The 24,844-nt window shown below is 36.5% G+C and overlaps 1 protein-coding gene and 1 long non-coding RNA gene across 4 annotated transcripts in view; both read right to left on the minus strand.

Annotated features, from left to right (window-relative positions):
- Window positions 1-24,844, minus strand: part of GALNTL6 (polypeptide N-acetylgalactosaminyltransferase like 6) — a 1,201,435-nt gene that overhangs the window by 757,432 nt on the left and 419,159 nt on the right. Inside the window, exon 2 of the mRNA XM_042935079.1 lies at window positions 2,579-2,687. Within this exon, the coding sequence (XP_042791013.1) occupies window positions 2,579-2,687 (109 nt within the window). The remainder of the gene's footprint in view (window positions 1-2,578; window positions 2,688-24,844) is intronic.
- Window positions 15,434-23,276, minus strand: LOC122217707. 3 transcript variants are annotated; one of them, XR_006201638.1, is made up of 3 exons: window positions 23,174-23,276; window positions 16,110-16,200; window positions 15,434-15,687 (listed from the first exon to the last, which is right to left on the minus strand). It is a non-coding gene; the product is annotated as an uncharacterized LOC122217707 (long non-coding RNA). The 3 variants fall into 3 exon arrangements; XR_006201636.1 differs by lacking the exon at window positions 23,174-23,276 and adding an exon at window positions 16,328-16,462; XR_006201637.1 differs by lacking the exon at window positions 23,174-23,276 and adding an exon at window positions 16,315-16,462.

Here is a 24,844-nt window from a genome sequence, read left to right on the forward strand (position 1 = left end):
AACATGTACAATACCCATATAACATTGGTTTTCTAGGAATAACACTAAAAAATATGTGAGGATAAAATTATTAACATATCTCTAAAGATAATAAATAAGCAGCAAGTAAATATCATATATGCCATAGAATAGATGATTCAATATTGAAAAATAGTCAGTTATTTCTTAATTTAATGCTCTACCCCAGAACCATATACAAAAATATTTAGAGCAACATTATATATAATGACGAAAACCCAGGAACTCCCCAAATGCCCATGAAGGGGAGAATGTTGTAGAAAATTAAGCAACAGTGGAAATAAATCAATGAGAATTACACACAAGGACAGGGATGAATCTCAAAAATTATTTTGAGTAAAAGAAGAAATTCAGACATTATGATTCAATTATTAGATTAAGCCCAAACACAAGAAAAATGCAACAGTATTTGTTTAGGTATAAATACATAGGTAATAAAAATCTACACAGATGATCCTTTTTCTTGACTTAGATACTAAGAACAGAGATGTTTGACTGTGTACCTGTTTGTATATTTGTGTGTGTGTGTAGTCCTTTTATTTATGTACTATTTCATATAATTTTAAATTATGAATTTTAGTCTATTTCAGTTGTCAGGTATTTTCCAGCGAATCATATAACATTTAGCATTTCAAAGGTTTCTAATTCCATAGAAAATTTATGCTTTAGAAAATTTGTTATATTTCCAATTTTCTTTGTAGGTCAAGTTTCCCTTGGCCCAAGTAAGATGAGAACATAAACAGCATGCTTACACACGAGGCAGAAAGAATGATAGGAAGCAGAGATAAATGTGAAGTACTGGATTTTTACCCAAAACCCATCACACAGGTGAAGGCTAGGCATACCAAATCAAGTGAAAGAAATTTAGATGAATTAATAATTATAGTTATTATTAGCTGAGTTTATAATATGTCCAAATAACTGGCCAATTATTTAGGTGTATTATCTTTAATCCTTACAGCAATTCTGCAAAGTATAACATCAGAAAGATAAATTGATTTGCCACCTACATAGCTCATGTACAGAAAAGACAATATGAACCCAGGTGCATCTCTCCCTCACATGTGTGCCCTGTCATTACTCCACATTGTCCAAATATTTATTATTCAATGTCTGACAGTGGGATATAATGGAGCGTGATAAGACCTGATTTTTAATCTAGTTTTGCAAATTATTATCTGTTTGACCTTGGATAATATTTAATAAATTCTTAAGGACCCAGTTCCATATTGCTTCTTTTCTTTTCTTTCTTTTACAAATTTGGGATAATAATTCCTACTAGAGTAATTATGTGGTTTAAATAAAATTCATATGTAAAGTACCTAGTACAAAATATCTGCTCAATAAATTGAAGTTTCAGTTGATTAAATTATGTGAGCATCTCCAAAAATTTTCAGCATCCTGGGGTTAGAAAAAGGAACAGATGGTTGGATTAATACAGGGCTTATTGAGAAAATAGAAGGAAAAGATAAGAGAGCTGGAAAAGTGAGGATACTGGAAGGAACCATTCATGGGATCATGGCCAAGTGGGGAGACAATGAAAGCTGGAAGAGCTTGGTTCTCTGACTAATAGAGAACATTCTTGGGATGAGCAGCTTTAATGAAGTTGAGAGGAGAGAGGAGCTTTATTTGGAGAAAAGGAATGGAAGAAGAAAATAAAAGAAGGCTATAATTAGATCAACCACAACCGATCCAGAGCAAAAACATTTCACAGTCTGCACAATTTCATAACTATTTAAATACTCACACTCCAGTTTGCCTGATGGGATGATCTATGAGAAAGGTTAAACAGGAGGACCTCATACTGCGCTTGGTCATAGTTTTGCTGCCGATTTGACTTGGAATGCAATGTCTCAATGCTGCTCAGATGTCTCAGTCCTACCAAACAAAGGCTTCTCTAGTTCTATGACATCCTCAGTATGAAAAAAACAGAGCTTCTCTGGTTGAGTGAAAGCATATGGACTTCATACCATATGTTACTCATGTTCATTTGATTTCTAATTATATACCTTTCTGAATCCATGTTTCCAACAACCTAATTTTGCTGTCCTTCTACAAAGACTTATTTTCTCTGGTTACTTTTTCCAAGAACTAAAATGTTTTCTCTATCTCTATCTAGTTCATATGATCTACCAACTTGCTGTTCCCCTGCCAAGGTCTAGAACTGTGGTACCCCTTCAATATTGTGCACTGTTAGACATACATCAGCCCTAACAAGCAAAACAAGCTCAAGACAGATGTCAACCAACCAAGTCAAGTATCACTGATAAATCTTAAGATATCCTCAGAAATTACTAGAAAGCAGTCTGGAAATATGAAATATTATAGATTTCTAAAACTTATGTAACCTCTTCTTCAGCTGATATTGTAAAGGCTGTTCATTATTTGTTTTCTCTCGGAAATGTGAAATTGTTTTAATTCTGTTCAGCATTGACCTCCAACACCCCCATGAGACATACCTTACTGTACGCAGAAGAGATGCTAATTCAAGACTCTTTAAGTGACAAATGAGACACTGCAGTAAGTAAAGTAGCACTTTGGCTTACACTGAACTTCATACCTGAGCGCATAGCCTCTTTCTGAATGCTTTCATAGTCATGCCAGTCCTTTCTTCTCAAACCATCTGTCCATGCATAGAATTGCCCATCTCCCAGGCCCAGTGGAAATGTCTGTGGAAAAGGAAAGTATTCAGAGCATAAAAAGGAGGCACTTCCTTTTGCATGGTAGGTAAATACAGCCGAGCACATAATAGGCAATCAAAGAATATTTGTTGAATAAGTGAATCTTCTGAGTATACTGAAAAGAAAGCTATTGCTAGTGACAAGGTTAATATACATTTTAAAATCCTTTTCCAGCTTTAAAAATGAGAGTATGTATCATCCACAACCCCTATCATTTCCTATTTTATTTCATCCGGAGACACTAATAACTCTGTGTATCACTTCCTCTGAGCATAATACTAGTAATGGTATTAAATGGAATTAATTTTGTTTGTGATTTGTACAGTTTCATTCATTTTGATCAAGTATTTTTGTTTTTTTTTAAATTTTGTTTAACGTTTATTTATTTTTGAGACAGGGAGAGACAGCACGAACGGGGGAGGGTCAGAGAGAGAGGGAGACACAGAATCTGAAACAGGCTCCAGGCTCCGAGCTGTCAGCACAGAGCCTGATGCAGGGCTCGAACTCACGGACGGCGAGATCATGACCTGAGCCAAAGTCGGATGCTCAACCGACTGAGCCACCCAGGCGCCCCTGATCAAGTATTTTTGAATGGCCTTATTAGCCACTAGGAGCCAGACACGATGCTAAAAACTCTTTGTACAGAAGATTGTTTAATCTTTATGATAATCTTTCGTTGTAAACCTGCATTTTTCTGCCAATTAAAGTAATGCCCGGAGAACTAAAATAACTTGAATTAAACCACAGTAGTAAAGTCAGGACTTGGCCCAGTCTCTTCAGACCAAAATTGTGGTCTTAACAACTATTAATACTGTCTCTCATCTAAATTTCTGCTAAAGTATGATACATGGTTATACTTTTTGTTGAAATTATCACTTACTCAACAACTATAGTCACAACATATGTTTTTTGCTTTGGTAAAACCCAATATGTTCCAATGTCAACTTGAAAATTATATTTGTGTACAGTGCTGAAACTACTTCTTTTTTTGGTGTTTATTTTTGGTAACAAGAAACAAATGTTTTGAATGAAGTTTATTTTCACAATCTTAATACTCAACTTAATGTAAAATAAATGTTTTCATGTTCACATACCATTTTTTCTTTTACTTGGTTTAATTTTTGAAATAAATAATACATCTATAGAATGGAGAGAAAAAAATTTCAAGTTTCAGTTTATATAAAACAAAAGATGAATAATTTCAGTGAGGACATCTTATTATAAGAGGCTCTCCAAAGCAAATAAAATGTCTATTTCTTAGTTTGAAACAGTATAACTTATAACTACTGTACTTATGAAAAATTATCTCAGTTCATCTTTATAGGTTCTAAAGGGTACACTTGTTTGAAAGGATGAAAATGGAGCTTCACATTAAAAAAGTCCTTAAAATCAGAAGAAAGATTTGCCAAGATGACTATCATCTACATATTTAAACCAATTTGTTACAAGAGTGATGATTTCAAGAAAATGAAAATAAAGAGGAATAAACATATAAGGATGATGACGAGTTTATGTAAAATATTAAGGATAATAAGGATAAATTTTAAAAGGGGGTGACAAGAAAGAAAAGTTATGGAAAAATTAATAGAAAAGAACATAATAAAAATGGAAGAAAATAGGAAAAAACAATTTTGGAAAAAAAAATTCAGGCTTATAATAGCAAACATTAGAAAAAAAAGTCATGCATTTTTCCTAATTGATATTGATTTCATAATTGGAAATTTTACCAAAACTCAGCTAGGAATCAGAACTTTTAAATAATCAAATAACTTTAAAATACAAAACTCATGTGTTATCTCAAACTTTCATTTACAATAACAAATATTGAACAGTAACGAAAATCTCTTACAGTGATTTAGAAAATACCAATTTATAAACAACACTTTTGGATTAAAACAGATAATTTTAAAATCAGTTTGGGCATAAAGCATAGAGATATTCTTGTGTAAACTCTAAATATGCAAAACTCTCTCTGGTTACCTATTGGTTCACAAACGGGTCCTGAACATGGAGGACAAGGAGAGACAAAGGAAAGAGGCAGCCCACTCCAGTTTGTTAGCAGACAGAGGTACTAAGCAAGGGAACTTACATACAAGGCTTGTCTTGGGCGCCAAAAGACAAATAAGTCCTTGCTCAAGTTCACCAGAATTTTCAGTTTGTATAGAGGCCTTAACTGGGCTTAGTTACATACACAGTCCAATAGTATAAACAACACCTTATTCTCTCAAGGCTATTTATTAAAACAGCTCTTAGTGTGGGACTAGTAGGTAGAATGTACGTTCCAAGGACAAGGGAGGGGTGAGGTGCTTCGATTGCCCAGGTCCCCTTTTCTAGTCAGCCAGTGGTCATGTCCTCATGTTGACCTCCTCCAACACTTCACCCATCTTGACCAGCTCTTACAATCTAACACATTCCCCCTCTTCTCCAATGTGCCAAATGCAGTCAGCAAGTTTTATTACCATGGAAGTAGCTCATTTGGTGGGTATCTGGCTGCATTTGAGGCAGAGGTCACAGTGACAATATGGGCACATACAAGTAAAAACACAGGTTATGATAATGATTTCCAAAATAAGTAACATTTTTTTTTTTTCCCACTAAGAGCCCCATGATCACAACCATTGATTTACTAAGTCCTCCAGGCTGGGGGTTAGATTACTCTGGATGTTTACTTGTATCTTCATGTGATTTAATAAAGATAGGTTAGCAGACTCATCAGGTGTAAACACACAACATTGTGTTTGGATAATGACACAGGCACTTCCTTGAAAGGCAGTAATAATGTCCAAGGCCATACTATTTTGGAGGACAGTTTCCTTTAAGGCTTGCTGGGTGAGGTTGGTAAGAACTATGTGTGCTACAATGTCCTTCAGGCCAATGGAGGAAACAAAGAGGGGAGTCAAATGACTATACCACTGGAAAACAGAACATGCCTACCTGGCCTTGGAAAAAGAGAGGTTGGAAGCTTTTAGGAACTTGACTTGTTGTTTTCATAGTCCATTATTCTTTTCTACCAACCCTGCTGTTTTGGGGTTATAAAGGGAAATAAATATTTAATGCTGTGTTCTTTTACTCAGTCTTGCACATCACAACCTTTGAAATGTAATTTTCAATCACTATCTACTCAATGAAGGCATCCATCCATGATACTCAGATTCTCTAATCTTCTAATAGTGGTAGCCTGGTCTGCACAGAGTAGGAAGCTAGGGTTAAGGCAGAGGCAGTGTCCACACAAACTAAGGTATATTTAGAAACCTCACTTGGAAGGAGGAGGCCAATATAGTCTACTTGCTAATATCTCACTGTTCGGGAATGATTTTGTTTGGGAAGTCTGCCCCAGACCCCTTTGGCAGTTGCCTTGGGCATTATTTAGTACATACAGAACATGCTGTTACTGCATTAAACAAGTCACTTATTCAAAGGCCAATACATCGTCTTTGGCAATATACCATCCCACCCAGGCACTATGGTGGTCGCTCTTTCTATGCAACCAATCTGCTGTATCTACTGAAGAATCAGTTTACGGCTCATACCTAAGCTAGGGAATCAACTTGTTGATTGCCAGGGAGTGTCAGGACCTGTATGAACCAGACTTGGAAGACAGTGAGGTCTGCCTCAGGCTGTTGCAGGTAAACCCAAATGTGTTTCCACATATCCTGACCCCACAAGGCACATTCACAATCATTCACCCCTCAGCTTCCCATTGCCCATGCTAAAGGGTCAATCCTTTTAGAACTACCCAACTGTCAGTGCAAAGGGTTAAAGGCCAACCCTCATAAGTGATTCCCAGCCAAACTGCTGTGAGTTTGGCCTAACTGGTTACTGTAGTTCACTTCTGTGTCCATCCAGATGGTGTCAGTGTTTGGCTGAATAGCAGCTGCAATCTCTGTCGACAGATTGCCTTGACTAGACCAATCACTGGGAATTTCCCTTGTTTCCTCTCTACTGGTACTAGAGGCCAACAGAGGAATAGGGGCAGGAACATTTGGAGGATCTACATCCTCTTCATAGCCTAGTACCATCTGCATTCCTAGAGAGAGTGGGCTGGTGGACAAGGTCTCCTCTGCTGTAAAAAGGCATGCCACTTAGTCAAAGTGGGAGTTTGAGCCAAGGTATAAGTGGGTCAATTAAACATATTCTCAACCCATCCTTTGATAGGAGGAAAGTTCTTACCACAATGTGTTATTCCTTTGTGAGAGGCTCTATCTGGAGGGATGCTGCTAGGAGCTATTGAGCTGGGGTGGATGGGAGGGGGATATATCAGGCTTCTATTCCTTTCCAGAGCTATGGCAAAAATCCTAGGGCACTGTCTCTTTCTGTTGTCTCTGCCACAGTGTCCAACTCACACCTTCTAGAGTCACAGATACATCTAACTCAAATTGCAGCCCTGCTTGGGAGATGCCCAGAGCTTTAATTTGCTTCACTAGTAGTTTTGCTTTCTTAAAGGGAGCTTGTTGCTCTGATGCCCAGTCCTACATATGCCCTTTATTTACCAGGCAGTTAAGAGATGGAGAAACTGGGCCAGGTGGGGAATAAATACCTTCCCAAACTGTCAAATCCCTACAAAGGCTTGTACTTCTTTCATGTTTTTAGGGATTGGATACCCTTTTCAATCACACCTTCTGGGACAACATGCATTAAATCTAACCAGATGACTCCCAGAAACTTTATGGTGGTGGCTGGGCCCTGAATGTTCTGTGGGTTCACTGCCTATTTTCCCCCTTGCAGATGTTCCAACAAAATCTGCAGAGTATCCAGCTATAGAGGGAAGTCTGTACTTGTTAACATTATATCATCAATGTAATGAGCCCATTTCACTGATGTGAAAAAGGAGAACAAGAACAGAGCTTGAGCTGCCATCCCACGATATACTGTGGGTCTGTGCTGGTAGTAACCTTGAGGAAGCACTTGAAACGTCCACTATCGCCCTTCCCACATGAAGGCAAATTGATCTTGTGATTCAACAGCCAGGTGTATACTGGAAAGAAAACATTGCTAAGTCCAGTACTGCATGATACACTCCTAGGACTGTGGCCAAAGTATCTAAGATGTGTCAATGTTGGGCACAGTCACATGGATTGGGAGCACTACCTTATTCAGTTCTCAGTAGTCCATGGTCATCAGCAATGAGCTGTTTAGCTTTTTTATTGGCCTTATCAGGCTGTTGAAAGCACTGTGGACAGGGCATAAAACAGCCACTTGGTACAATGCCTGTATAGTTTCTCTTATTTACTTATGTCCCCCAGGCAATTTATGTTGTTTGACATTTACCAATTTTCATGTGGATTGGTAGACTTACTGGTTGCCAGTTGGTGTTTTCCCTCAGCATCGGTCTGATTGCTCTAACTCAGAGGTAGAATTCACCCATAAAGGTTTTTGTGGAGTTTGACCTTATAAGATATCAATATGTTCCCTGGTAGAAGAGAGAGAAAAAAAATCTCATATCCTCAGGGCAGGGAAGTAGGTGAAGGGTAGGGAAAGCCCAATTTGCAGTGTCAAAGGGATCTTCCTGACTGCAACCACTTGCCTTCCACGACCACTCAGGGGACTAAAAAACTTCTGAGGGTTACTATGTATGAGAAAATATTCATCTCAGTATTAACCAGACCCATCACCTTTTGTTTCTGGGGGACCCATGAATAGTACACTCAACATGAGGCTACGGATGGCCTCCAACAGCCCTTGCCTGGAGGTTGTCTTGGCCTGAATCCTACACCTGGGGGATGGGGGCCACCACTCCAAATAAAAGTGTATCCCCAAGACCTCTGCTGGAGCTGGTGGAACATCAGGGGTAGTAGGTGCAAGTGGGGGCAGATCTGACTGTTGTTTGTGTTTTAAGGCTTTCCACAGACTGACCAACAGTGTTGGGTTGCTGTTATGTATTTTCAGGTGGAAGTCCCAGCAGCAATGAGGTCAAACCACATTTGTTTCTGGGTTATTCTCATCAAACCTTTTATAGCTAACTAACCAGGATAGCTTTTTGGGTTTCATGTTCCCTCTCTGTCTCCAGGTCTTTCTCACAGTATTCCTGGGATTTGTCAGTTTCCCCCAGATGAGTAATGGATTGCCCAATGTCATAAATGTCTTGTCCCAGGACTAGGCTCAGCATGGATATCAGTATTACATACCAAATGCTGGCAGTGGACTGGAGAATCTTGGCTTTGATTCTTGCAATGAATTTGGCCTGATTGGGGCCGACCCCATTCTTAACTCCCTAAGCGTTTGCTCTACCTCCTCTATGCCTCTATAGACTCCAGTTTCAGGGTCTCATGTGTGCAGGGAGATTGTCTCATTGGATGAAGCCTCCCTGCAGGCTAGAAAATCCAACCTATAAAGGAGTGAGCCCCTTAAACTGCCCTGAGAGCACCATGTGGATACTGCCAGAGGGTAGGGTGTGCAGTGATGTTTTGCTCATTTTCTCTGTCTCCTGCCTGGTCAGAGAAATGCTATGTACCTCCCCCCTCCCCCCAGCCACACTAACCATATGTGGATACTTTCTCTTTTGCTAGACCTTGGCAACTCTATCAATAAGCTCAATGGGAGTATATTCTCTCATCAAGAACATTTTCTTAATTGGGGGCAGCCCCACTGGATGGGGTTGCTGTTGCTGTGCCTTTGCTTTCATCTGGATTACATACAGGTCAGACACATGGGGCATTTCATCCGTTTTACTGTCAATCATGACATTAGCCTCTTCTTTGCCCTCTTCCTTTCCCAAGGAAGTCCACTTCCTAGAATCCCAAGCAGCCTTTGTCAGAAGCCCTTGCTTTAATCCATGCAGTTCAGGCCCTCCTAGCTTTGTAAAATGGCACACTAAGTCCTCCAACTTATTATCCTGCTCTCCCAACTTGCCCTCCAGGCCAAAGCTAGGAGAGTTGTGGGCACTGCACGTCCTTCAAGATCCTTCATATCTTCTTCCAAATCTCTAACTCCCGATGGGCATCGGTGGCCACTGAACTGTCATGGCAGAGAATAGCTCACTGCAGCAGCCACTCTTCTTTCTGTCATATTGCTCTACAAGCAGTTCCTCAAACAATCACATCAGATGAGCCAGCATTTTCAGGCATCCCTGTGCTTGCACAGTGGTCCAAACCATCTAAAACACAGGCCACACCTCCTCACATAGTGGTCTATAGCCAATGCACAATTTTCCCTGCAACTGCCTCCTTCCCAAAGATCACTTATTGGGTCTCCTGGCTGGCTTGCCAATTCGCCGCATACACAGAAGGCAGAAAAGGATTGAAGGAAGACGTGAGCCCCTCCAGATTGGTAGGGGGTGTGTTTAATATGCAAGGAACTTATGTAGGAGGCTCATCTTGTGTGCTGCAAGACATGTAGGTCTCTTTACCCCACCACCAAATCTTAAAAGTTTATATGGATGCCTTAACTAGGTTCAATTCAGGATATATTCAGTCCAAATGGTCTAAACAACACTTACTCTCTTAAGGCTATGCCCTTTAAACAGCTCCTAGTGTGGGGTTGGTTCTAGAAGGACAAGGGATAGGTGAGGATCCTCCAATTGCAATGATCCAGCTTGAGGGTCAACCAGTGGTCATGTCCTCTCTATGACCCCCTCCAATCTTACCAGGGACATTTTGTTTCTCTTGTTTTGATTCATTTGATATAAGAATTTTTAGCAACTTGTAATACAAAGCCAATTGAACAAAAGAGTTAATCGTTGCTTTCTGCAGAAACTCTATGAAAATGACAGTAAAGCATCAGATGAAGCAAGAAAGCAGCTAGTTGAATTGACGCACTTTTTGTAAATGGCTAAAAATTACTGGAAAGGAAACACTTTTTAATGCCACTGAATTTTGAAATTACTTAAAATTGGAGGCAATTTAAAATTGGAGGTATTTATGAGGGTGAGGTTAAAGGTCACAACAAAATGACTGACATTTACATGGGGCAATTAGACTCTCCTGGGTTCTCTTCCCAATTCCAACAACAAAGTGATTCCTGAGGCCCATCCACTATGCTCCCCACCCATACAGTACTGGATTTTGAATGTGAGAAGTATGTTTTCAGGCTACTAGAAGTCATTGAAAACCAGGATGCCAAGCATCCTTATAAGTCTGTATACCAAGCATTGTTAACCAAAGCTATCTGCTTCTACTTGGCTCCCAGAAAGCTGCCGTCCACTTTAACTCTGGAAATTGGAAACAGATATGGACACTGCTTCCAGGTATAGACACAGGCTTGTATGGGGAAGTCCTTCTCAACCCACAGATCTTTGTAGTAGTATTTTCACTACTTCACTTATGACTATGAACAGGTAGTCAAGGATTACCAACATTTGGGAGAACTTTGGACATAAAAATGGAGGCCAAAATAAATAAAAGATATAACAAACTTGAAGGAAAGAGGCAATGTAAGGCTCAGAAAAATAATCCCCCAACCTAAAAATGTAATTCCATTCCCTCAGAGAGCTTTAAGGAAAAGTTCCTTCATAGAAACAGAAATTAAAAAAAAAAAAAAACATTCAGAGAATTAAAAAAAAAAAAGAGCTCTTGGAAAGTAAAAATGGGATAGCAAGCATAGGATAATTAAAAAAGAGTTTGGAAAATTAAGGCCAAAGGAACCCTACTCAGATTTAAAAAAAAAAAAAAGACACAAGAGAGCCAGAAGCAAAGAAGGAAGGAAGATAGCAAAATGGCAGCAAGCCTAGAGATCATCCAGCCCTGAATGTGCAAGGGAGTTGGAAAGTAGCCCTTGAAAGGTTCTGAAAAAATACACACACACAAAAACATCAAATAGACAAACTTACTTTTTGGCTATTTTTAAAAATGTATTGAAAGGAGAGTTATAATTCTTCTGAAGAGGGTGGGGTAAATTACTGAGATGCATAAAAAATCTAAGCAAATGAAAACTGGGACAATTAATAAGGCTTGAAGGAAAAAAGACAATGTACAAGAAAGAAAGTTCAATCATAGCATATTATTTGATTCAGATATGAATACTCTTACCTAAATATTGCCTTAACTAAAACTTGTCTTATAACTATACCAGGGGTTGAGGACAAGGGTGAAGACAGTTAAATACACATTTTATGTAATAGGAAAACAACATATAAAAGCAAAATGAAAGAAAATCAAGTATCAGTAATACACACATGCTATCTACAAATATGGATGCATATAACAGAATAAAGATAAAAGATAGACATTGTTGCCCTGGGTTTTAAGAAATTACAGGTAGAGGGAAACGGGCTAGGGGATTGCTGGTTACCATCATAGGCTTTATATTAAGATTACATTTTAAAATTATTTGCAAATATTACTTTATGTACAAAAATAAATCTCAAAGTTTTTTTACACATTCTTGATAGTTATCAGTACTCCAGCAAGGTATATTAGCATGAGAATATTTTTTGATGGTAGAGGAATCAGGTTAAAGCAGATCATCTGAAACGGTGCTTTAATAAAGGCTATCCAAGGATTTGCTACACTAATACCTCTTCTTATCTGTATCAGTGTTACTGACAGACCAGCAGCATCAGCATCACCTGGGAACTTGTTAGAACTACAATTCCCTGGTCCCAACTCATGCCTGTTAAATCAGAAACTTTGAGAGGAGACACAGAAATCTATGTTTTAACAAGTTCTCTAGGTGATTATAAGGCTTACTAAAGTTTGAGAACCACTAACTCATATGAATAGGAAAGTGATACAATTATCACATTAAGAAAACATGTCAGACTTATTCACAAATCATGTGCCACAAACTCTTGAAGAATCTTTTTTTTTCTTTCTTTTTCTTTTCAGGGCTGATAACCAATATAAAGATTAACTGTGTTTGCGTCCTTTTCACCTGCTAGAAAGGTAGGTGAATAAACCTAAATCAGCCCCGGTACATTTGTATAAAACTACCTTGGTTCTGACAGCTTAGCCATCCAGTAAATGACCCATCAGTGTTCCGACCTTTCCTTTCACATGAGCAATCTCCAGCGCTCAGATCCATTTGCTTCTCTCCCGGGTTATATCATGTGTCCTCTCTATGACTACAGTAGTACAGATCCATTATCTATGACCTTGTAAAATAAATATAACGAGGATCGTACCTTCATGAGACGTATATTTCAGACCCATCATTCAGTCAGCCATTTATTTGTGAGCACCTTTTGTTTTTCACCTTGTAGACTTTTTATTCATTGCAATGTCACTACTCTACAAATAATTAACTTGAAAATATTACCAGGGATGGAAGAGACAGAATCCATTAGGTAGAAACCATATGTAATAGAGCTGAATCCTGGAGACTACTGAAAGATAATATACTTGAGAATGGGTCATGAGAAAAAGTTTCCAAGAGTAAAACATGATTCGTAGGCAATGTGTTTACCAGATATAGCAAACTCAAGCACTTTCTGGGGTTAGAAATGTGGCACAAATGGGTGAAAAAGTAGGGTGTGCCACTCTAAGAACTGATGGATTTTTCGGCTAACTACTATATTTAACTACTGAATAATCTTAAAACATGTCTCAGATGAGACCCAGATGAATAAAGTCTGCAAAACCCAGGTGAATAAAGTATCTCACCCTTTACCTCTAGAGTAATTTTACTTATAACTATAGATAGTGATGATATTGAAAATAGACACATCTGTAAATCACTATGATGAAAAGATTGTTTATATCCTAAAACCTATCTTATGTTTTATAAATCAACAAACAATAGACTTTCATTTTCACAACGAACCATAAACCTACCACTATACCTGTTCCTTAGAAGACAATATGATGTAGTAGAAGTACTCTGGATCCAGAGCCAGAAGGCATCAATTAAAATATGGTTTCAAACTATAAACAGAAAATCTACATTTCATTTAGGTCCTTCAGTTATGAAATATGTGAATTCATATATGAAATTAGGATAATAAAAATAACACCTACCTTACCCACCTTAAAAAGTTTTTAAAGTAGTAAATCAGATAAAGTATATGAAAGCCCTTGGCTTATCAAAAAATGACATAGAAATGCCAGTTATTTTTGCCATCTAGGCTCTTTTTTATAGATATCTGAGTTATTTCTATCGCCCTTCAAAAGTTATAACACAGTTGCAGGGAAAAAACTTATATACATTATACAAATACTAAATTAGGTGAGCCAAACTCTATGACAGTAGGTGTTAATAGCACATAGAGATGGGTGTGAAATCGTATATTTGGTGTGATTAAGTTTCTAAGCCGCCTAGAAGACGTTCTAAACTAATAGAACACTACCAAAAGAGCAATATCACAGATGGTATAGATGGGAAAAGGAGATAAGGAACATTTATTCTTATACAAGTTTATTCTTATGTGAGCCAGATTATGAACTGGAGTGCAGAAGTATTAAGGTCACATAATTAAGTCTTAAAGATCACATAACTAATAAGTGCTAAACTAGAATATGAGCTGTCTGCTTTTAAATCTTATGAATTACAAAAAAATAAATAAGCATGGAGACTTTTTATGACTCTCTCATTATTCATTTATTCAAACTTTATTGTATAAGGTCATTTAAAAATGTTAGCAAATAAAACTAGAGAGATAAAGTGAAGACCAAAAAATAATCACACCACGCACTGGGCCATAACAAGTCATTAAAGGCTCTCAAAGTGAAGGGTAATACAATAAAATGTTTTGTAAAGGTTAGTTTTGTTGTTGCTCTAACATCTTTTTTCTTCCTGAGTTGAACCCACTTATAGAACATTCAATGGGCCTAGAATCATCTACAGAGAAGGTTCTGCATTTTTATATACTCACAAAACATATTGATAAGTTAGTGTCAAAACATAAAATTATATTTTTTTAGTGGACAGAAGTCTTGTTCTTCACATTCTGTATAAATTCTCAGGTTTGATGTCAACATAATTCTAAGATACCAACAACATAAAATAAAATAAACCTTGAACTGTTATCAGTCACTGAAACCTCTGGTCTTCCTCTTGACTTTGTAAACATGATGTCTGAAGCAGAGTTGAGAACTCAAATGTTTGAAGCAGGAAGGGGGGTGTACTGAGTTCAGCTCCTATTTTTAGATCTCAAAATTTTTCAACAGAATCTGGAAATCTGAGTTCCTATATAAAATATCTTAATTTTAATAAACAAATTCAAATATTTGAAAAATACATTGTGAAGGATTATGTCATCAAATGTCTAGGCTGTGGTTACCATTCCCAAACCGAAGGCCAGGCTTTGGCCACAATCTTAATCTTGACCTTACTCATTGCCTTAGAAACTGATGGCATTATCTTTCATCTGGTGTGATATTGGCTGTGATTGCCAAGACCTTGAGCATATTAGCCTATCCTCTGTATCTGTATTAGTATCTCAACTCCTGAGAGCACAGGATGATTTACTATGTATCATTTTAATGAAACTCATATAGTCACTCTACAAGGTGTCTGTGTAGATCATTATAAATAAAGACAAACACTGAGGCAAGATTGGTGAGGAGATCTGCAAAAGTGAAAATGTCAGGGAAAGAGTAAGTCCTGGTCAACGGTAACTAAATAGTGGTCTGGTTTTTATTTTGAGCATAAAAAAGACAAAACAATCGAGTGGCTTGATGCTCAGCATCCCAGATAAGACCATTTCTTCCTGATGCTAAAGTTACATTGATCACACAATTTACAGAATGAAATTGTGTCATAGAGTAATAGTCACTTTTATTACATATATGTCTGTATGGAATTTATCTGCAAAGAAATAAAAAAAGGATACTATCATACTCATGTTATAATAGCATCAACATTTTATTTTAAATAACTACATTCATGTAACAAAAGGAACATACAATTTGGTAGTTCTACTGACATCTGCTCCCTGCTCCAATCTCTCTGAAACAAGTTTTTAATGAGATTTTCATTCTTCGGTCAGTGGGAAGATCTACACATTTTTCTTTGCAAAGGCAAAGGTCACAGACCCTCACTTTATGATTTCTTGGGGCTGTTTGTGAAGAATTTCTGAAGATGCCTCCTTATTTAGATCGGACACATGTCTGGGTTGCTGAAAAAGATAGAAAAAAAAACATTGTGTTTTAGCTTTTTTCCCCTATACTGTTACTTCATAAGTTCCATTAACATTCTGACCAGAATTAATTGTCAGTAAACTGAAGTTTCTGTTAGCAACCAGAGAGATCAGTAGCAAACTATTCTCCTATGAATACAGGACAACACTGTTAAGAGTTTATTTTAGTTAAAGAAGATTAACTGCTTGGTAAAAGCCTCCCTGTAATCAAACAGGGGTAAGAACTCAGCAGTAGCCATAATCCAGCTCACATACTATATTTCTGTTTAAGCACATGAGGTAGAATAGTTGCGTTAGTGACCCTCAAAATTACTGTAATTTTTACTTTTCCCATCACAACAGAAATATGTTAACTCAGCAGGAAAGCCCTCCTTATCCCTGATTGCTATGCAGCAGCGTACCTTGGAGAAATATTCAGGAGATCAGCATCTTACAAAAATGACAAATTTTCTGAGATTTTTTTCCCATCTCAAAGTATTCTCTTTGTGATTCCTAAGGGGAAAGATAAAAACAATAAAGAAAACTTAGTATAGAAGTGGACACCATTTCTGTGAAAATTTAAAAGCAAAGAAAGATCATGTCAAAAAAAAAACATATTATATTAACCTTCAAGAATCACCTGGCCCCCTGGTGAAGGAGAATCCATACACTTGGCAGTTTTCTGGGGGTATAAAGCCTGGGTTTCATGACCCCCTGAACTTTTCTTCAGAAGGACATCATATGGTGCCTCTAGATAGATTTCCACCCTATCAATTCTTCAAGGAAAAAACATAGCATCCTCAGTTGTTCTCCAGAATCAATATTATCTTAAACTGTGACTCTATTTTCTTATTAATCTGAGCTCACTGTGCTATGTCTAAAGGGAAACATATAACACAGAAAGATGAAATGAGGATTAGAGAGAAAAAGCGAAGATCTTTTGTCATGATAAGTATGATAGTGACAAGAAACCAAAATAGTGTCAATTCTTTCTCCAAGTTTTATGTCACCCGGGTGCTTTTATGTAAGTACTAACAAAATAAACACCAGCAGAGCACTATGCCCAGAATTACAACTGAGGATACAGAATTAGTTCATAATTAAGAAATAATTAGGCTATAGCATGACTCAGTCATCGATTTCAAACTCCTAAAATGTCTCTGTATAAACATATGCTGAATTCAGGTATTATTATCATTTTCATAATAATTAAAGTCATCAATGCATCAAACCATATGCATGCAAACATAGCTAAGACCTCAGCATTACCTTCAGTGAGGTCTTTTCTACTTTTAGTATTGTTGGAATTTGAAAAGCCTTTCACAGTGACAATTTAAAATTTTTATCTGAAATATTATTTGCCCTAAATGGTGAAGGCAATTGTAATATGCAAACTTCATGCTTGAAAGGCTCAAATATGTTTTTTGGTCTGTCTTAATAGCTGAGTTGATGTTTTAAGTTAATTCAATCTTCAGGAAAATTTAGTAAAAAGGTAACACATAATTGTGCAACCAAAAATATAACAAATTTATTTTCAGTTGTATCATAATCTAACAAGTAAATTATATAAAATGGATCATTGGTAAATCACATTTATTGCTTAGAGATAGTAGAGGATATTTTTCCATGTTCCCCTTCCACTGTCAATATTTTAATACTAGTATAGTTTTATTCAATCTACCATTTAGCTGGTCAGTCAACAGGCATTTAGTGAATGCCTACTGTAGCACTAGAATATAACTGTCAGCAGACAAAATTGTAGAGTTCAGAGACCTTATATTCTAGTAGGAGGAGGCATCCATTGAACCAATATTAATTGAACATCTACTACGTGCTTGGTACTGTTCTAGGTATTTGAGATTTATTAGCAACTAATGCAGAGAAAGCTTCAGGTTCTTGAGAAGCTTACATACTAGGAAGGTAACATTTAAAAAAATATAAACAAGTAACTTTATAATATCACTTCCAATGAAGTCTTTTATACTTTGTTAATTTAAGTATTGTGGGGGGAAGGTAAGGGACAGAGATGAGTTGGAAGATAAGGGACAGAGATGAGTTGAGTTTGGGACACTGAATTTAAGATGCCTAAAACCTAGAAAAAGGATGCTTGGTAATAGTTGGATTTACTGGTCAAAGGAACAATAATACTTTTCCCAATGGAAAATTTCACTGTAAAAATCATTAATCAAAGTATTTTATCTAAATATAAAGACCTGTTCTTATATGGGTGGGCAAATACCTTTTCACAGGAAATTGTCAATGCTTTTGAGTATCCAAACCGGGTTGCTTTTATAGTACTGGTTATGGAGACTAAGTATAATTTGTCTGCAGTGTTTGGGGGAAGAATGGAATCCCTACTTCTTTAAATACCAAAGCATAAAATGTCAGGACTTGACAAGTAGAAGAGAAAGCACTTAAAATCTAAATCTTAAAAGGGTCTTGGATCATGACTTTCACACCTAATTATTTCAAATACCAGCAAAGATGTTTTCCAAGCTCTTAATTTAGAGCATCCTATTCAACAAATTGTATACATGAAAGACAATAGATCATTGTGTTTTCCTGGTATCTACACTGTACTCTGAAAATAATTTACTTACGGGAAAGCAACTTTGATTGTTGAAGCCTACAGTCAAAAGTTTTTAAAAATTACAACTAAATTTGAAACACACTACTTTATAGGACACAGATAGGAGATTGGATAGCTTATTATTAAATGCAGAAAAAAAAGATTTATCTTCATTTAGTCATGGAACAAACAAAGCTTTGCATTATATTTATCATTTCATGTTAAGGGTGTCAAGTGTACAACAATGCAATTTATTCTACTTTACTGCCTTTGGTATTTTGAAAAGTACTAAGGAGACATTTCATATTAATAATAAGTATAGGTATCAATGAGTAAGAATACAATAAAATATTTTACCTTTATAATCAGGATTTCTCTTTTATCTCTATGCTTTAAGAACAGATGGCCAAGACATACTCGTGTAATCGGAGATACTATTTCTGATTGCAAAGTGATCTAATCTAGAAATGTGACTTTGGCTAAACTCATTAGCATACATCTTTCTACCATCCCAAATATCTGAAATAGATAATTCCTGATTCTTTAGAGAGATAAAATAATTAGTTTTAAAAGCACAAATTTCAGTGTCTCACTCTCTTACTCCAAAAAATGGGAATAATAAAGCTTATCTCACACATTTGTAAGGTGAGGATAAGATTTACTTGGAAAATATCCATTATAGTCCTTAGCACACAGTAAACGTACATAAATACATGTATACTTATTCAACTGATTGAGAATTTAACTATATTTTCAATTTTAATATAAAAATCATAGAGTTTTGGGCTAATATTTTATCAAATACAGTAAAACTTTTTATTTTGTGTAAAAATTAGTAACCTTATGTATCTAGGAAAATAGATCACTTCCATTTAAAGTTTTGAGTATTCTGGACTTCCTAAATGCTATGAACATTTTAGACCTTTAAAATTTCTCTAATAGTGGCGCCTGGGTGGCTCAGTTGGTTAAGCGTCCAACTTTGGCTGAGGTCATGATCTCACAGTTCGTGGGTTCGAGCCTCATGTCAAGACTACTTTGGATTCTGTGTCTCCCTCTCTCTCTGCCCCTCTGCCTCTCACTCTGTCTCTCTCTCTCTCTCTCTCTCTGTGTCTCTAAAAATAAATACACCTTAAAATTTTTTGTTTTAATTTCCCTAATATAACTACTCTAAAAATGAATTGTAAAAAATGAACATTAAGGATTTTTGGTTTCTACCTCAACCTATAAATAGTCTGAAAGTTGTCACCCTGTCCTTACTATAAGAATGAAGCTAAGCAAATTTTTCTTGGATCCACCGGAGAATTGAGGCTGCAAGGGAACCCATCACCCAGAAATCTAGAGAGACAGGCAAATAGAAAAAGCCACAGCCAAGATCTCTTTAGTTGGAGTAGAAGATACAGGGGCTATAAACAAGTAATAATTAGATAATTTTGATGAATTGATGAAATTAACTATAGAGTAGCATGAGCATTATAAATACTTGGACTTCAAGTCCCTGGCTTTAGGAATCCCCATCCTTTCCTAGGTTTTACCTCCAGGAGAGAAGGTACCAACCATGTCATTATGGTAAAAAGCTAAGAAAGACCCTCTAATAGTTGCTGGAAGAGAGGAAAAGCAACATCTGTAAAATGTGCCTAGAGTGTTTTCTGTAACAAATACCTACTCTCCAGGGAAAAAGAAAGACTACCAGAGACTTATTCACCTTGAGGAAAAGCCATTTCCCTCTGGATTCCAGTCTACTCTAATGTTCTTGTATCATGTAAGAGGAAGCTAAGAAAGCTTCGTGAAGGTTATATTCCAGGGAAAGGTCCACTAAAAGACTGGGATTTAATTGTAAAGTTACAGGACATTTGCTTTCCCCCATCCCTTACTATGATGCCAACAGGGCTCACGTGTAAAAATTGTGGATGATAGCTGAAAGACAAAGGTTCTACCTAAACAGCAGTTTTCTTAGAGAAGCCCAAAACAGAGGGGAGACCAAAACAGGGAACCTAGAGGAAATTGAAGTTTCTGGCATATGCAGCTACAACAACATTAAATACAGTCCAATTCCTAGCCACACAAACACAAAACCTAATAGTAGAAACTTACTTTTATCTCAGGTACTATTATCTTATACATTATGTCAGCCTTTCAACAAAAAAATTAAAAGGTATGCTGAAAGGTTAAAGAAAAGCAGCTGTCTAAAGAGGCAAAGCAAGCATCAGAACCATTTTCAGATTTAACATAGATTTTTGAATTATCAGAAAGTGAATTTAAAATAACGAACATCTTAAGAGTTCTAATGGAAAAAGCAGACAATATGTCAGGACACATAGGAAATGTAAAATAAAGGTGGAAACTCTGGGAAAGAATCAAAGGGAAAAGCTAGAAATAAAAACATTAATAGAAGGTGCCTGGGGTTCAGTCGGTTAAGAGTTCGACCCTTGATTTTGGCTCAGGTCATGATCTCACAGTTTGTGAAGTCAAGCTCTGCACTGGCCTCTGCACTAACAGTGCAAAGCCTGATTGGGATTCTCTCTCTCCCTCTCTCTCTCTGCCCCTCCCCCGTTTGCACAGACACAAACACACACAGACACACAAACACACACACACATTCTCTCTCCCTCTCTCTGCCCCTCCCCCACTTGCACACACACACACACACACACACACACACACATTCTCTCTCTGCCCCTCCCCTATTGGCGCGCACACACACACACGTGCACACACACACACACACACACTCTCACTCTCTCTCTCTCAAAATAAATAAAAAAACATTAATAGAAATTAAGAATGTCTTTGAACCTAATGAATAGAATGGACATAGTCAAGAAAAGAATCAGTGGGCTTAAAGCTATATGGGGACTTCCACAACTGATATTCAAAGATGAAAATTAATGAGAAAAAAGAAAAATAAATAAAAATAAAATCTGAGAATTATGGGAGAAAAATATTTGCATTAATAATCACTGAGAATTTCCCAAAATTAATGTCAAATACCAAACAAAAGACCCAAGAAGCACAGAAAATACCAGGCAGGACAAATACCAAAAAACTCTATACCTACCCATCTCAGATTAAAATTTCAGAAAACTGAAGATAAAGAGAAAATCTTAAAACAAAACAAAACAAAACAAAAAACAGAGCAGGAGTGAGGGGTAAAAATTCTGTGCCCAAATCCAATGTATGTAGGTTTTTCCTTACACCATCGTGCAATTCTCCAACACCCGCTTGGGAGTCCTACAATTCAACTCAATTCCAATACTATCTGCCCAGAGATAGCACGGTTCCACTGGTTAAGGGTTCAGTCCTACACAAATGGCCCTCACTTCGGGTGTCAATTACAAGTCCAGGTGCTTCTGACCCACTGGCTATAAATCAGAGGTTCCTATACCCCCTCCTTGGGTTTGATTAATGCTAGAGTAGCTCACAGAACTCAGGAAACTCATTATATGTCTTCACATATATCATATCTGAATAACCAAATATATATTTCTTATAAATTGCAATATTACAAGGGAGTTTGGCATTATGTTACCTATAGAGGAACAGGGATATGACTTTTATTTTTTTTAAGTTTATATATTTTGAGAGAGAGAGAGAGAGGTTGTGCACATGCACAAGAACAGAGAAGGGGCAGGGAGAAAGGGAGAGTGAGAGAATCCCAAGCAGGCTCCGCACTGTCACTGCAGAGCCCAACACGGGGTTTGAACCCACAAACTGTGAGATCATGACCTGAGCCAAAATTAAGGTCTGATGCTTAACTGACTGAGCCATGCAGGAAACCCAGGGAACAAAAAGACTTTAGAGGACTTTTTGTCAGAAGCCATGGAAGCAAGAAGGAACTGGAGTAAAATACTAAAAAATATTAAAAGAAAAAAAAAACTAGCAACATATAATTCAATATCCAGTGAAATTATTTTTCAGAAATGTAGAAGAAATAATGACTTTTTCAGACAAACAACAGCTGAGGGGACTTCATTGCCAGGAGGTCTACCCAGCAAGAAATGTTAAAAGATGTTCTTCAAAGAGATGGAAAATGATATAGTGAAGAAACTCAAATTTACAAAAAGGAAGGAAGAACATCCGAGCAGTAATAAATTAGGGTAAATTTTTCCTTCACTTTTAATTGATGTAAAACATAATGGCTTGTTTAAAATATTAAGAGTAGTGTATCGGGTAAATACAGCATATGGATGTGAAACAAGTGACAGCCATATCATAAGAGAAAGGAAGGAAGCGTTGAGAACAGTTGAGAACAGTCTGTTGTAAGGATCCTGCGGTACTTACAAAGCAATATGTCATTGTTTGAAGGTGGAGGAAGATGAGTTAAAAATTAATAATGTAAACTCTAGGAAAACTAATAAAAAGTTTAAAGGAAGTAGAACCGACACCTGAGAGGAAATAAATAAAATTATATAAAATAATCGAAACTCCAGAAGGTAGAAAGAGAAAATTACCACAACAGATAGACAACAAACATGATAAACATATCAATAATCACTTCAAATATGAATAATCTGAATACACTAATTAAATGACAGATTGTGAGAGTGGGAAATCTCCATACCTTCCTATCAATTTTGCTGCACATCTAATACTACCCTAAAAGATAATGCATATAAATAAATAAATACTTGCCTATTTATTAGGCAAATAAGAATTAACAACAAATACCCACAATAATGGAGATAATTCAAAGGGACACAGGAACCAACTGAAACTGTTCCCAAATAGTCACAGCTAAAACAATTTGAACAGAAAGAAGATAGTATCAGATTATAACACAATGTATTCATTAAGTTTCCATGAGACCATACTGATATAAGTAAATTATTAAATAAGCAAATAAAGTTGAAAGAGACAAATATTCTGTGTAGAAGCAATATATTTATATAGATTTCCTACCCTCAAGTAGGTGGAACATACCTCTCAACTCCTTAAGTGTTGGCATAGTGACTTTGTTCCAAGGAGTACAGTATGAAGGGGGTGGGGTTAGAGGTAAGAATTTCATAGTTGGAGAAACCAGACAAATACACTTTTAGCTAGATGATCAAGGACAACACCAATATTGACAAGTCCTGGTGGCATTATGTACCCTTGATATGATGTCACAGACATGGCACTTTACCTCAAAGGGCCTTCCCCCAAAAATCCATAACTCCAGTCTAATTATGAGAAACACAGCAAACAGTCCTCAAAAGAGGGACATTTTACAAAATACCTAATCAGTATTTCTCAAAACTATCAAGGTCATCAATAATAAGAAGGCAAGTATGAGACAGTGTCACAAGAGGAGCCTTAGGAGACATGATGACTGTAATGTGGTACTCTAGGATGTATGCTGGGACAGAAAAAAAAGACATGAGGTAAGAATTTAATAAATTTTAATATAGTATTGACTTTAGTTAATAACAATATATCAGTATTGTTTCCCTAATTGTAATAAATGAATCCTGCTAGTGTTAAGATGTTAGTAATAAGAGAATCTGTTCTAAGGTTATGAGAACTCTGTGTACCTCTCTGCAACATTTCTGCAAGTCTAAAACTGTTACCAAAATAAAGTTTGATTTTAAAATAACCCTCAGTCCTTTCAGCTTTAGTTTTGGAATTTTAACAATATTTATACTTTTTATATTATTACACATATCCATACAGCTGAAGTGCATACTTGTCTTTCCAATTCACAGCCCTGTTGTCAAAATGTCTCATTCTTTACTGTGATGTATACTGGCACAATTAATAACTGTGAAATGAATAATGGGAAAAGATGGCATTGGCTTTCTCTGTGTTGTACTACTTTGCATTTAGATGATGATAAACTATTCATTTTAATTATTTTTATTTACTTACTTTGTCTTGATACCATTTAACATTCTAATGTACCAAGGAACATTTTTGCCAGCTTGACTGGGAAATAGAAATCCATTCAGCAAAATGAATTTGTGGAAGGGCAAATATAAATTTGAATAAAATGAAAATTAAACCAGCAAGCTCTAGCCTCTACTTATTAAATCTATGAATAAGTAAATGAAACAGTCTTGTTAATATAATTCCTTATTTTGATCCTGGTTATTATGCCCACATTAAAAGAGAGAAAGAAAGAGAGAAAGAGAGAGAGAGAGAAAAAAGTATGTTTATTTCATTGAGTTACAATTATGGTTATCTGTTAAAACATTGGAGGCTGATGTCAGTTTGTCTTTGTTTTTCCTCGTGTGTACGTAGTTATTATGAGTCAATAAACTGTAGCATTAAAATAAATAAAGGCTGTTACTATTTTTTAAATGTCTGGTCTTTTAGAACTATTGCATACTTTTGACCAATGATTCTGGATTCTCCCTCTATAGAAAGACAGTTAGAATGCATAATTTTTCAAATGGAATCTCTTAAATTATATCACATTGATGCTTTTGAGAGGGTTCATTGTGATCTATCTCCCGGACTTACCTCTGTGAGAGATCATTGGGATCAAAATTTATCTTTGCAATTTTGTAACATGTAAGATTATGACATTATTTGTGAATTTTAAGCCATGTAATCATATAGAAGAATGAAATCACTTTAACAACTTGACCATATTTTCTCCTTGGTAACTAGACA

The sequence above is a fragment of the Panthera leo genome, chromosome B1 (genome assembly GCF_018350215.1).
Source record: "Panthera leo isolate Ple1 chromosome B1, P.leo_Ple1_pat1.1, whole genome shotgun sequence".
Classification (NCBI taxonomy): Eukaryota; Metazoa; Chordata; class Mammalia; order Carnivora; family Felidae; genus Panthera; species Panthera leo.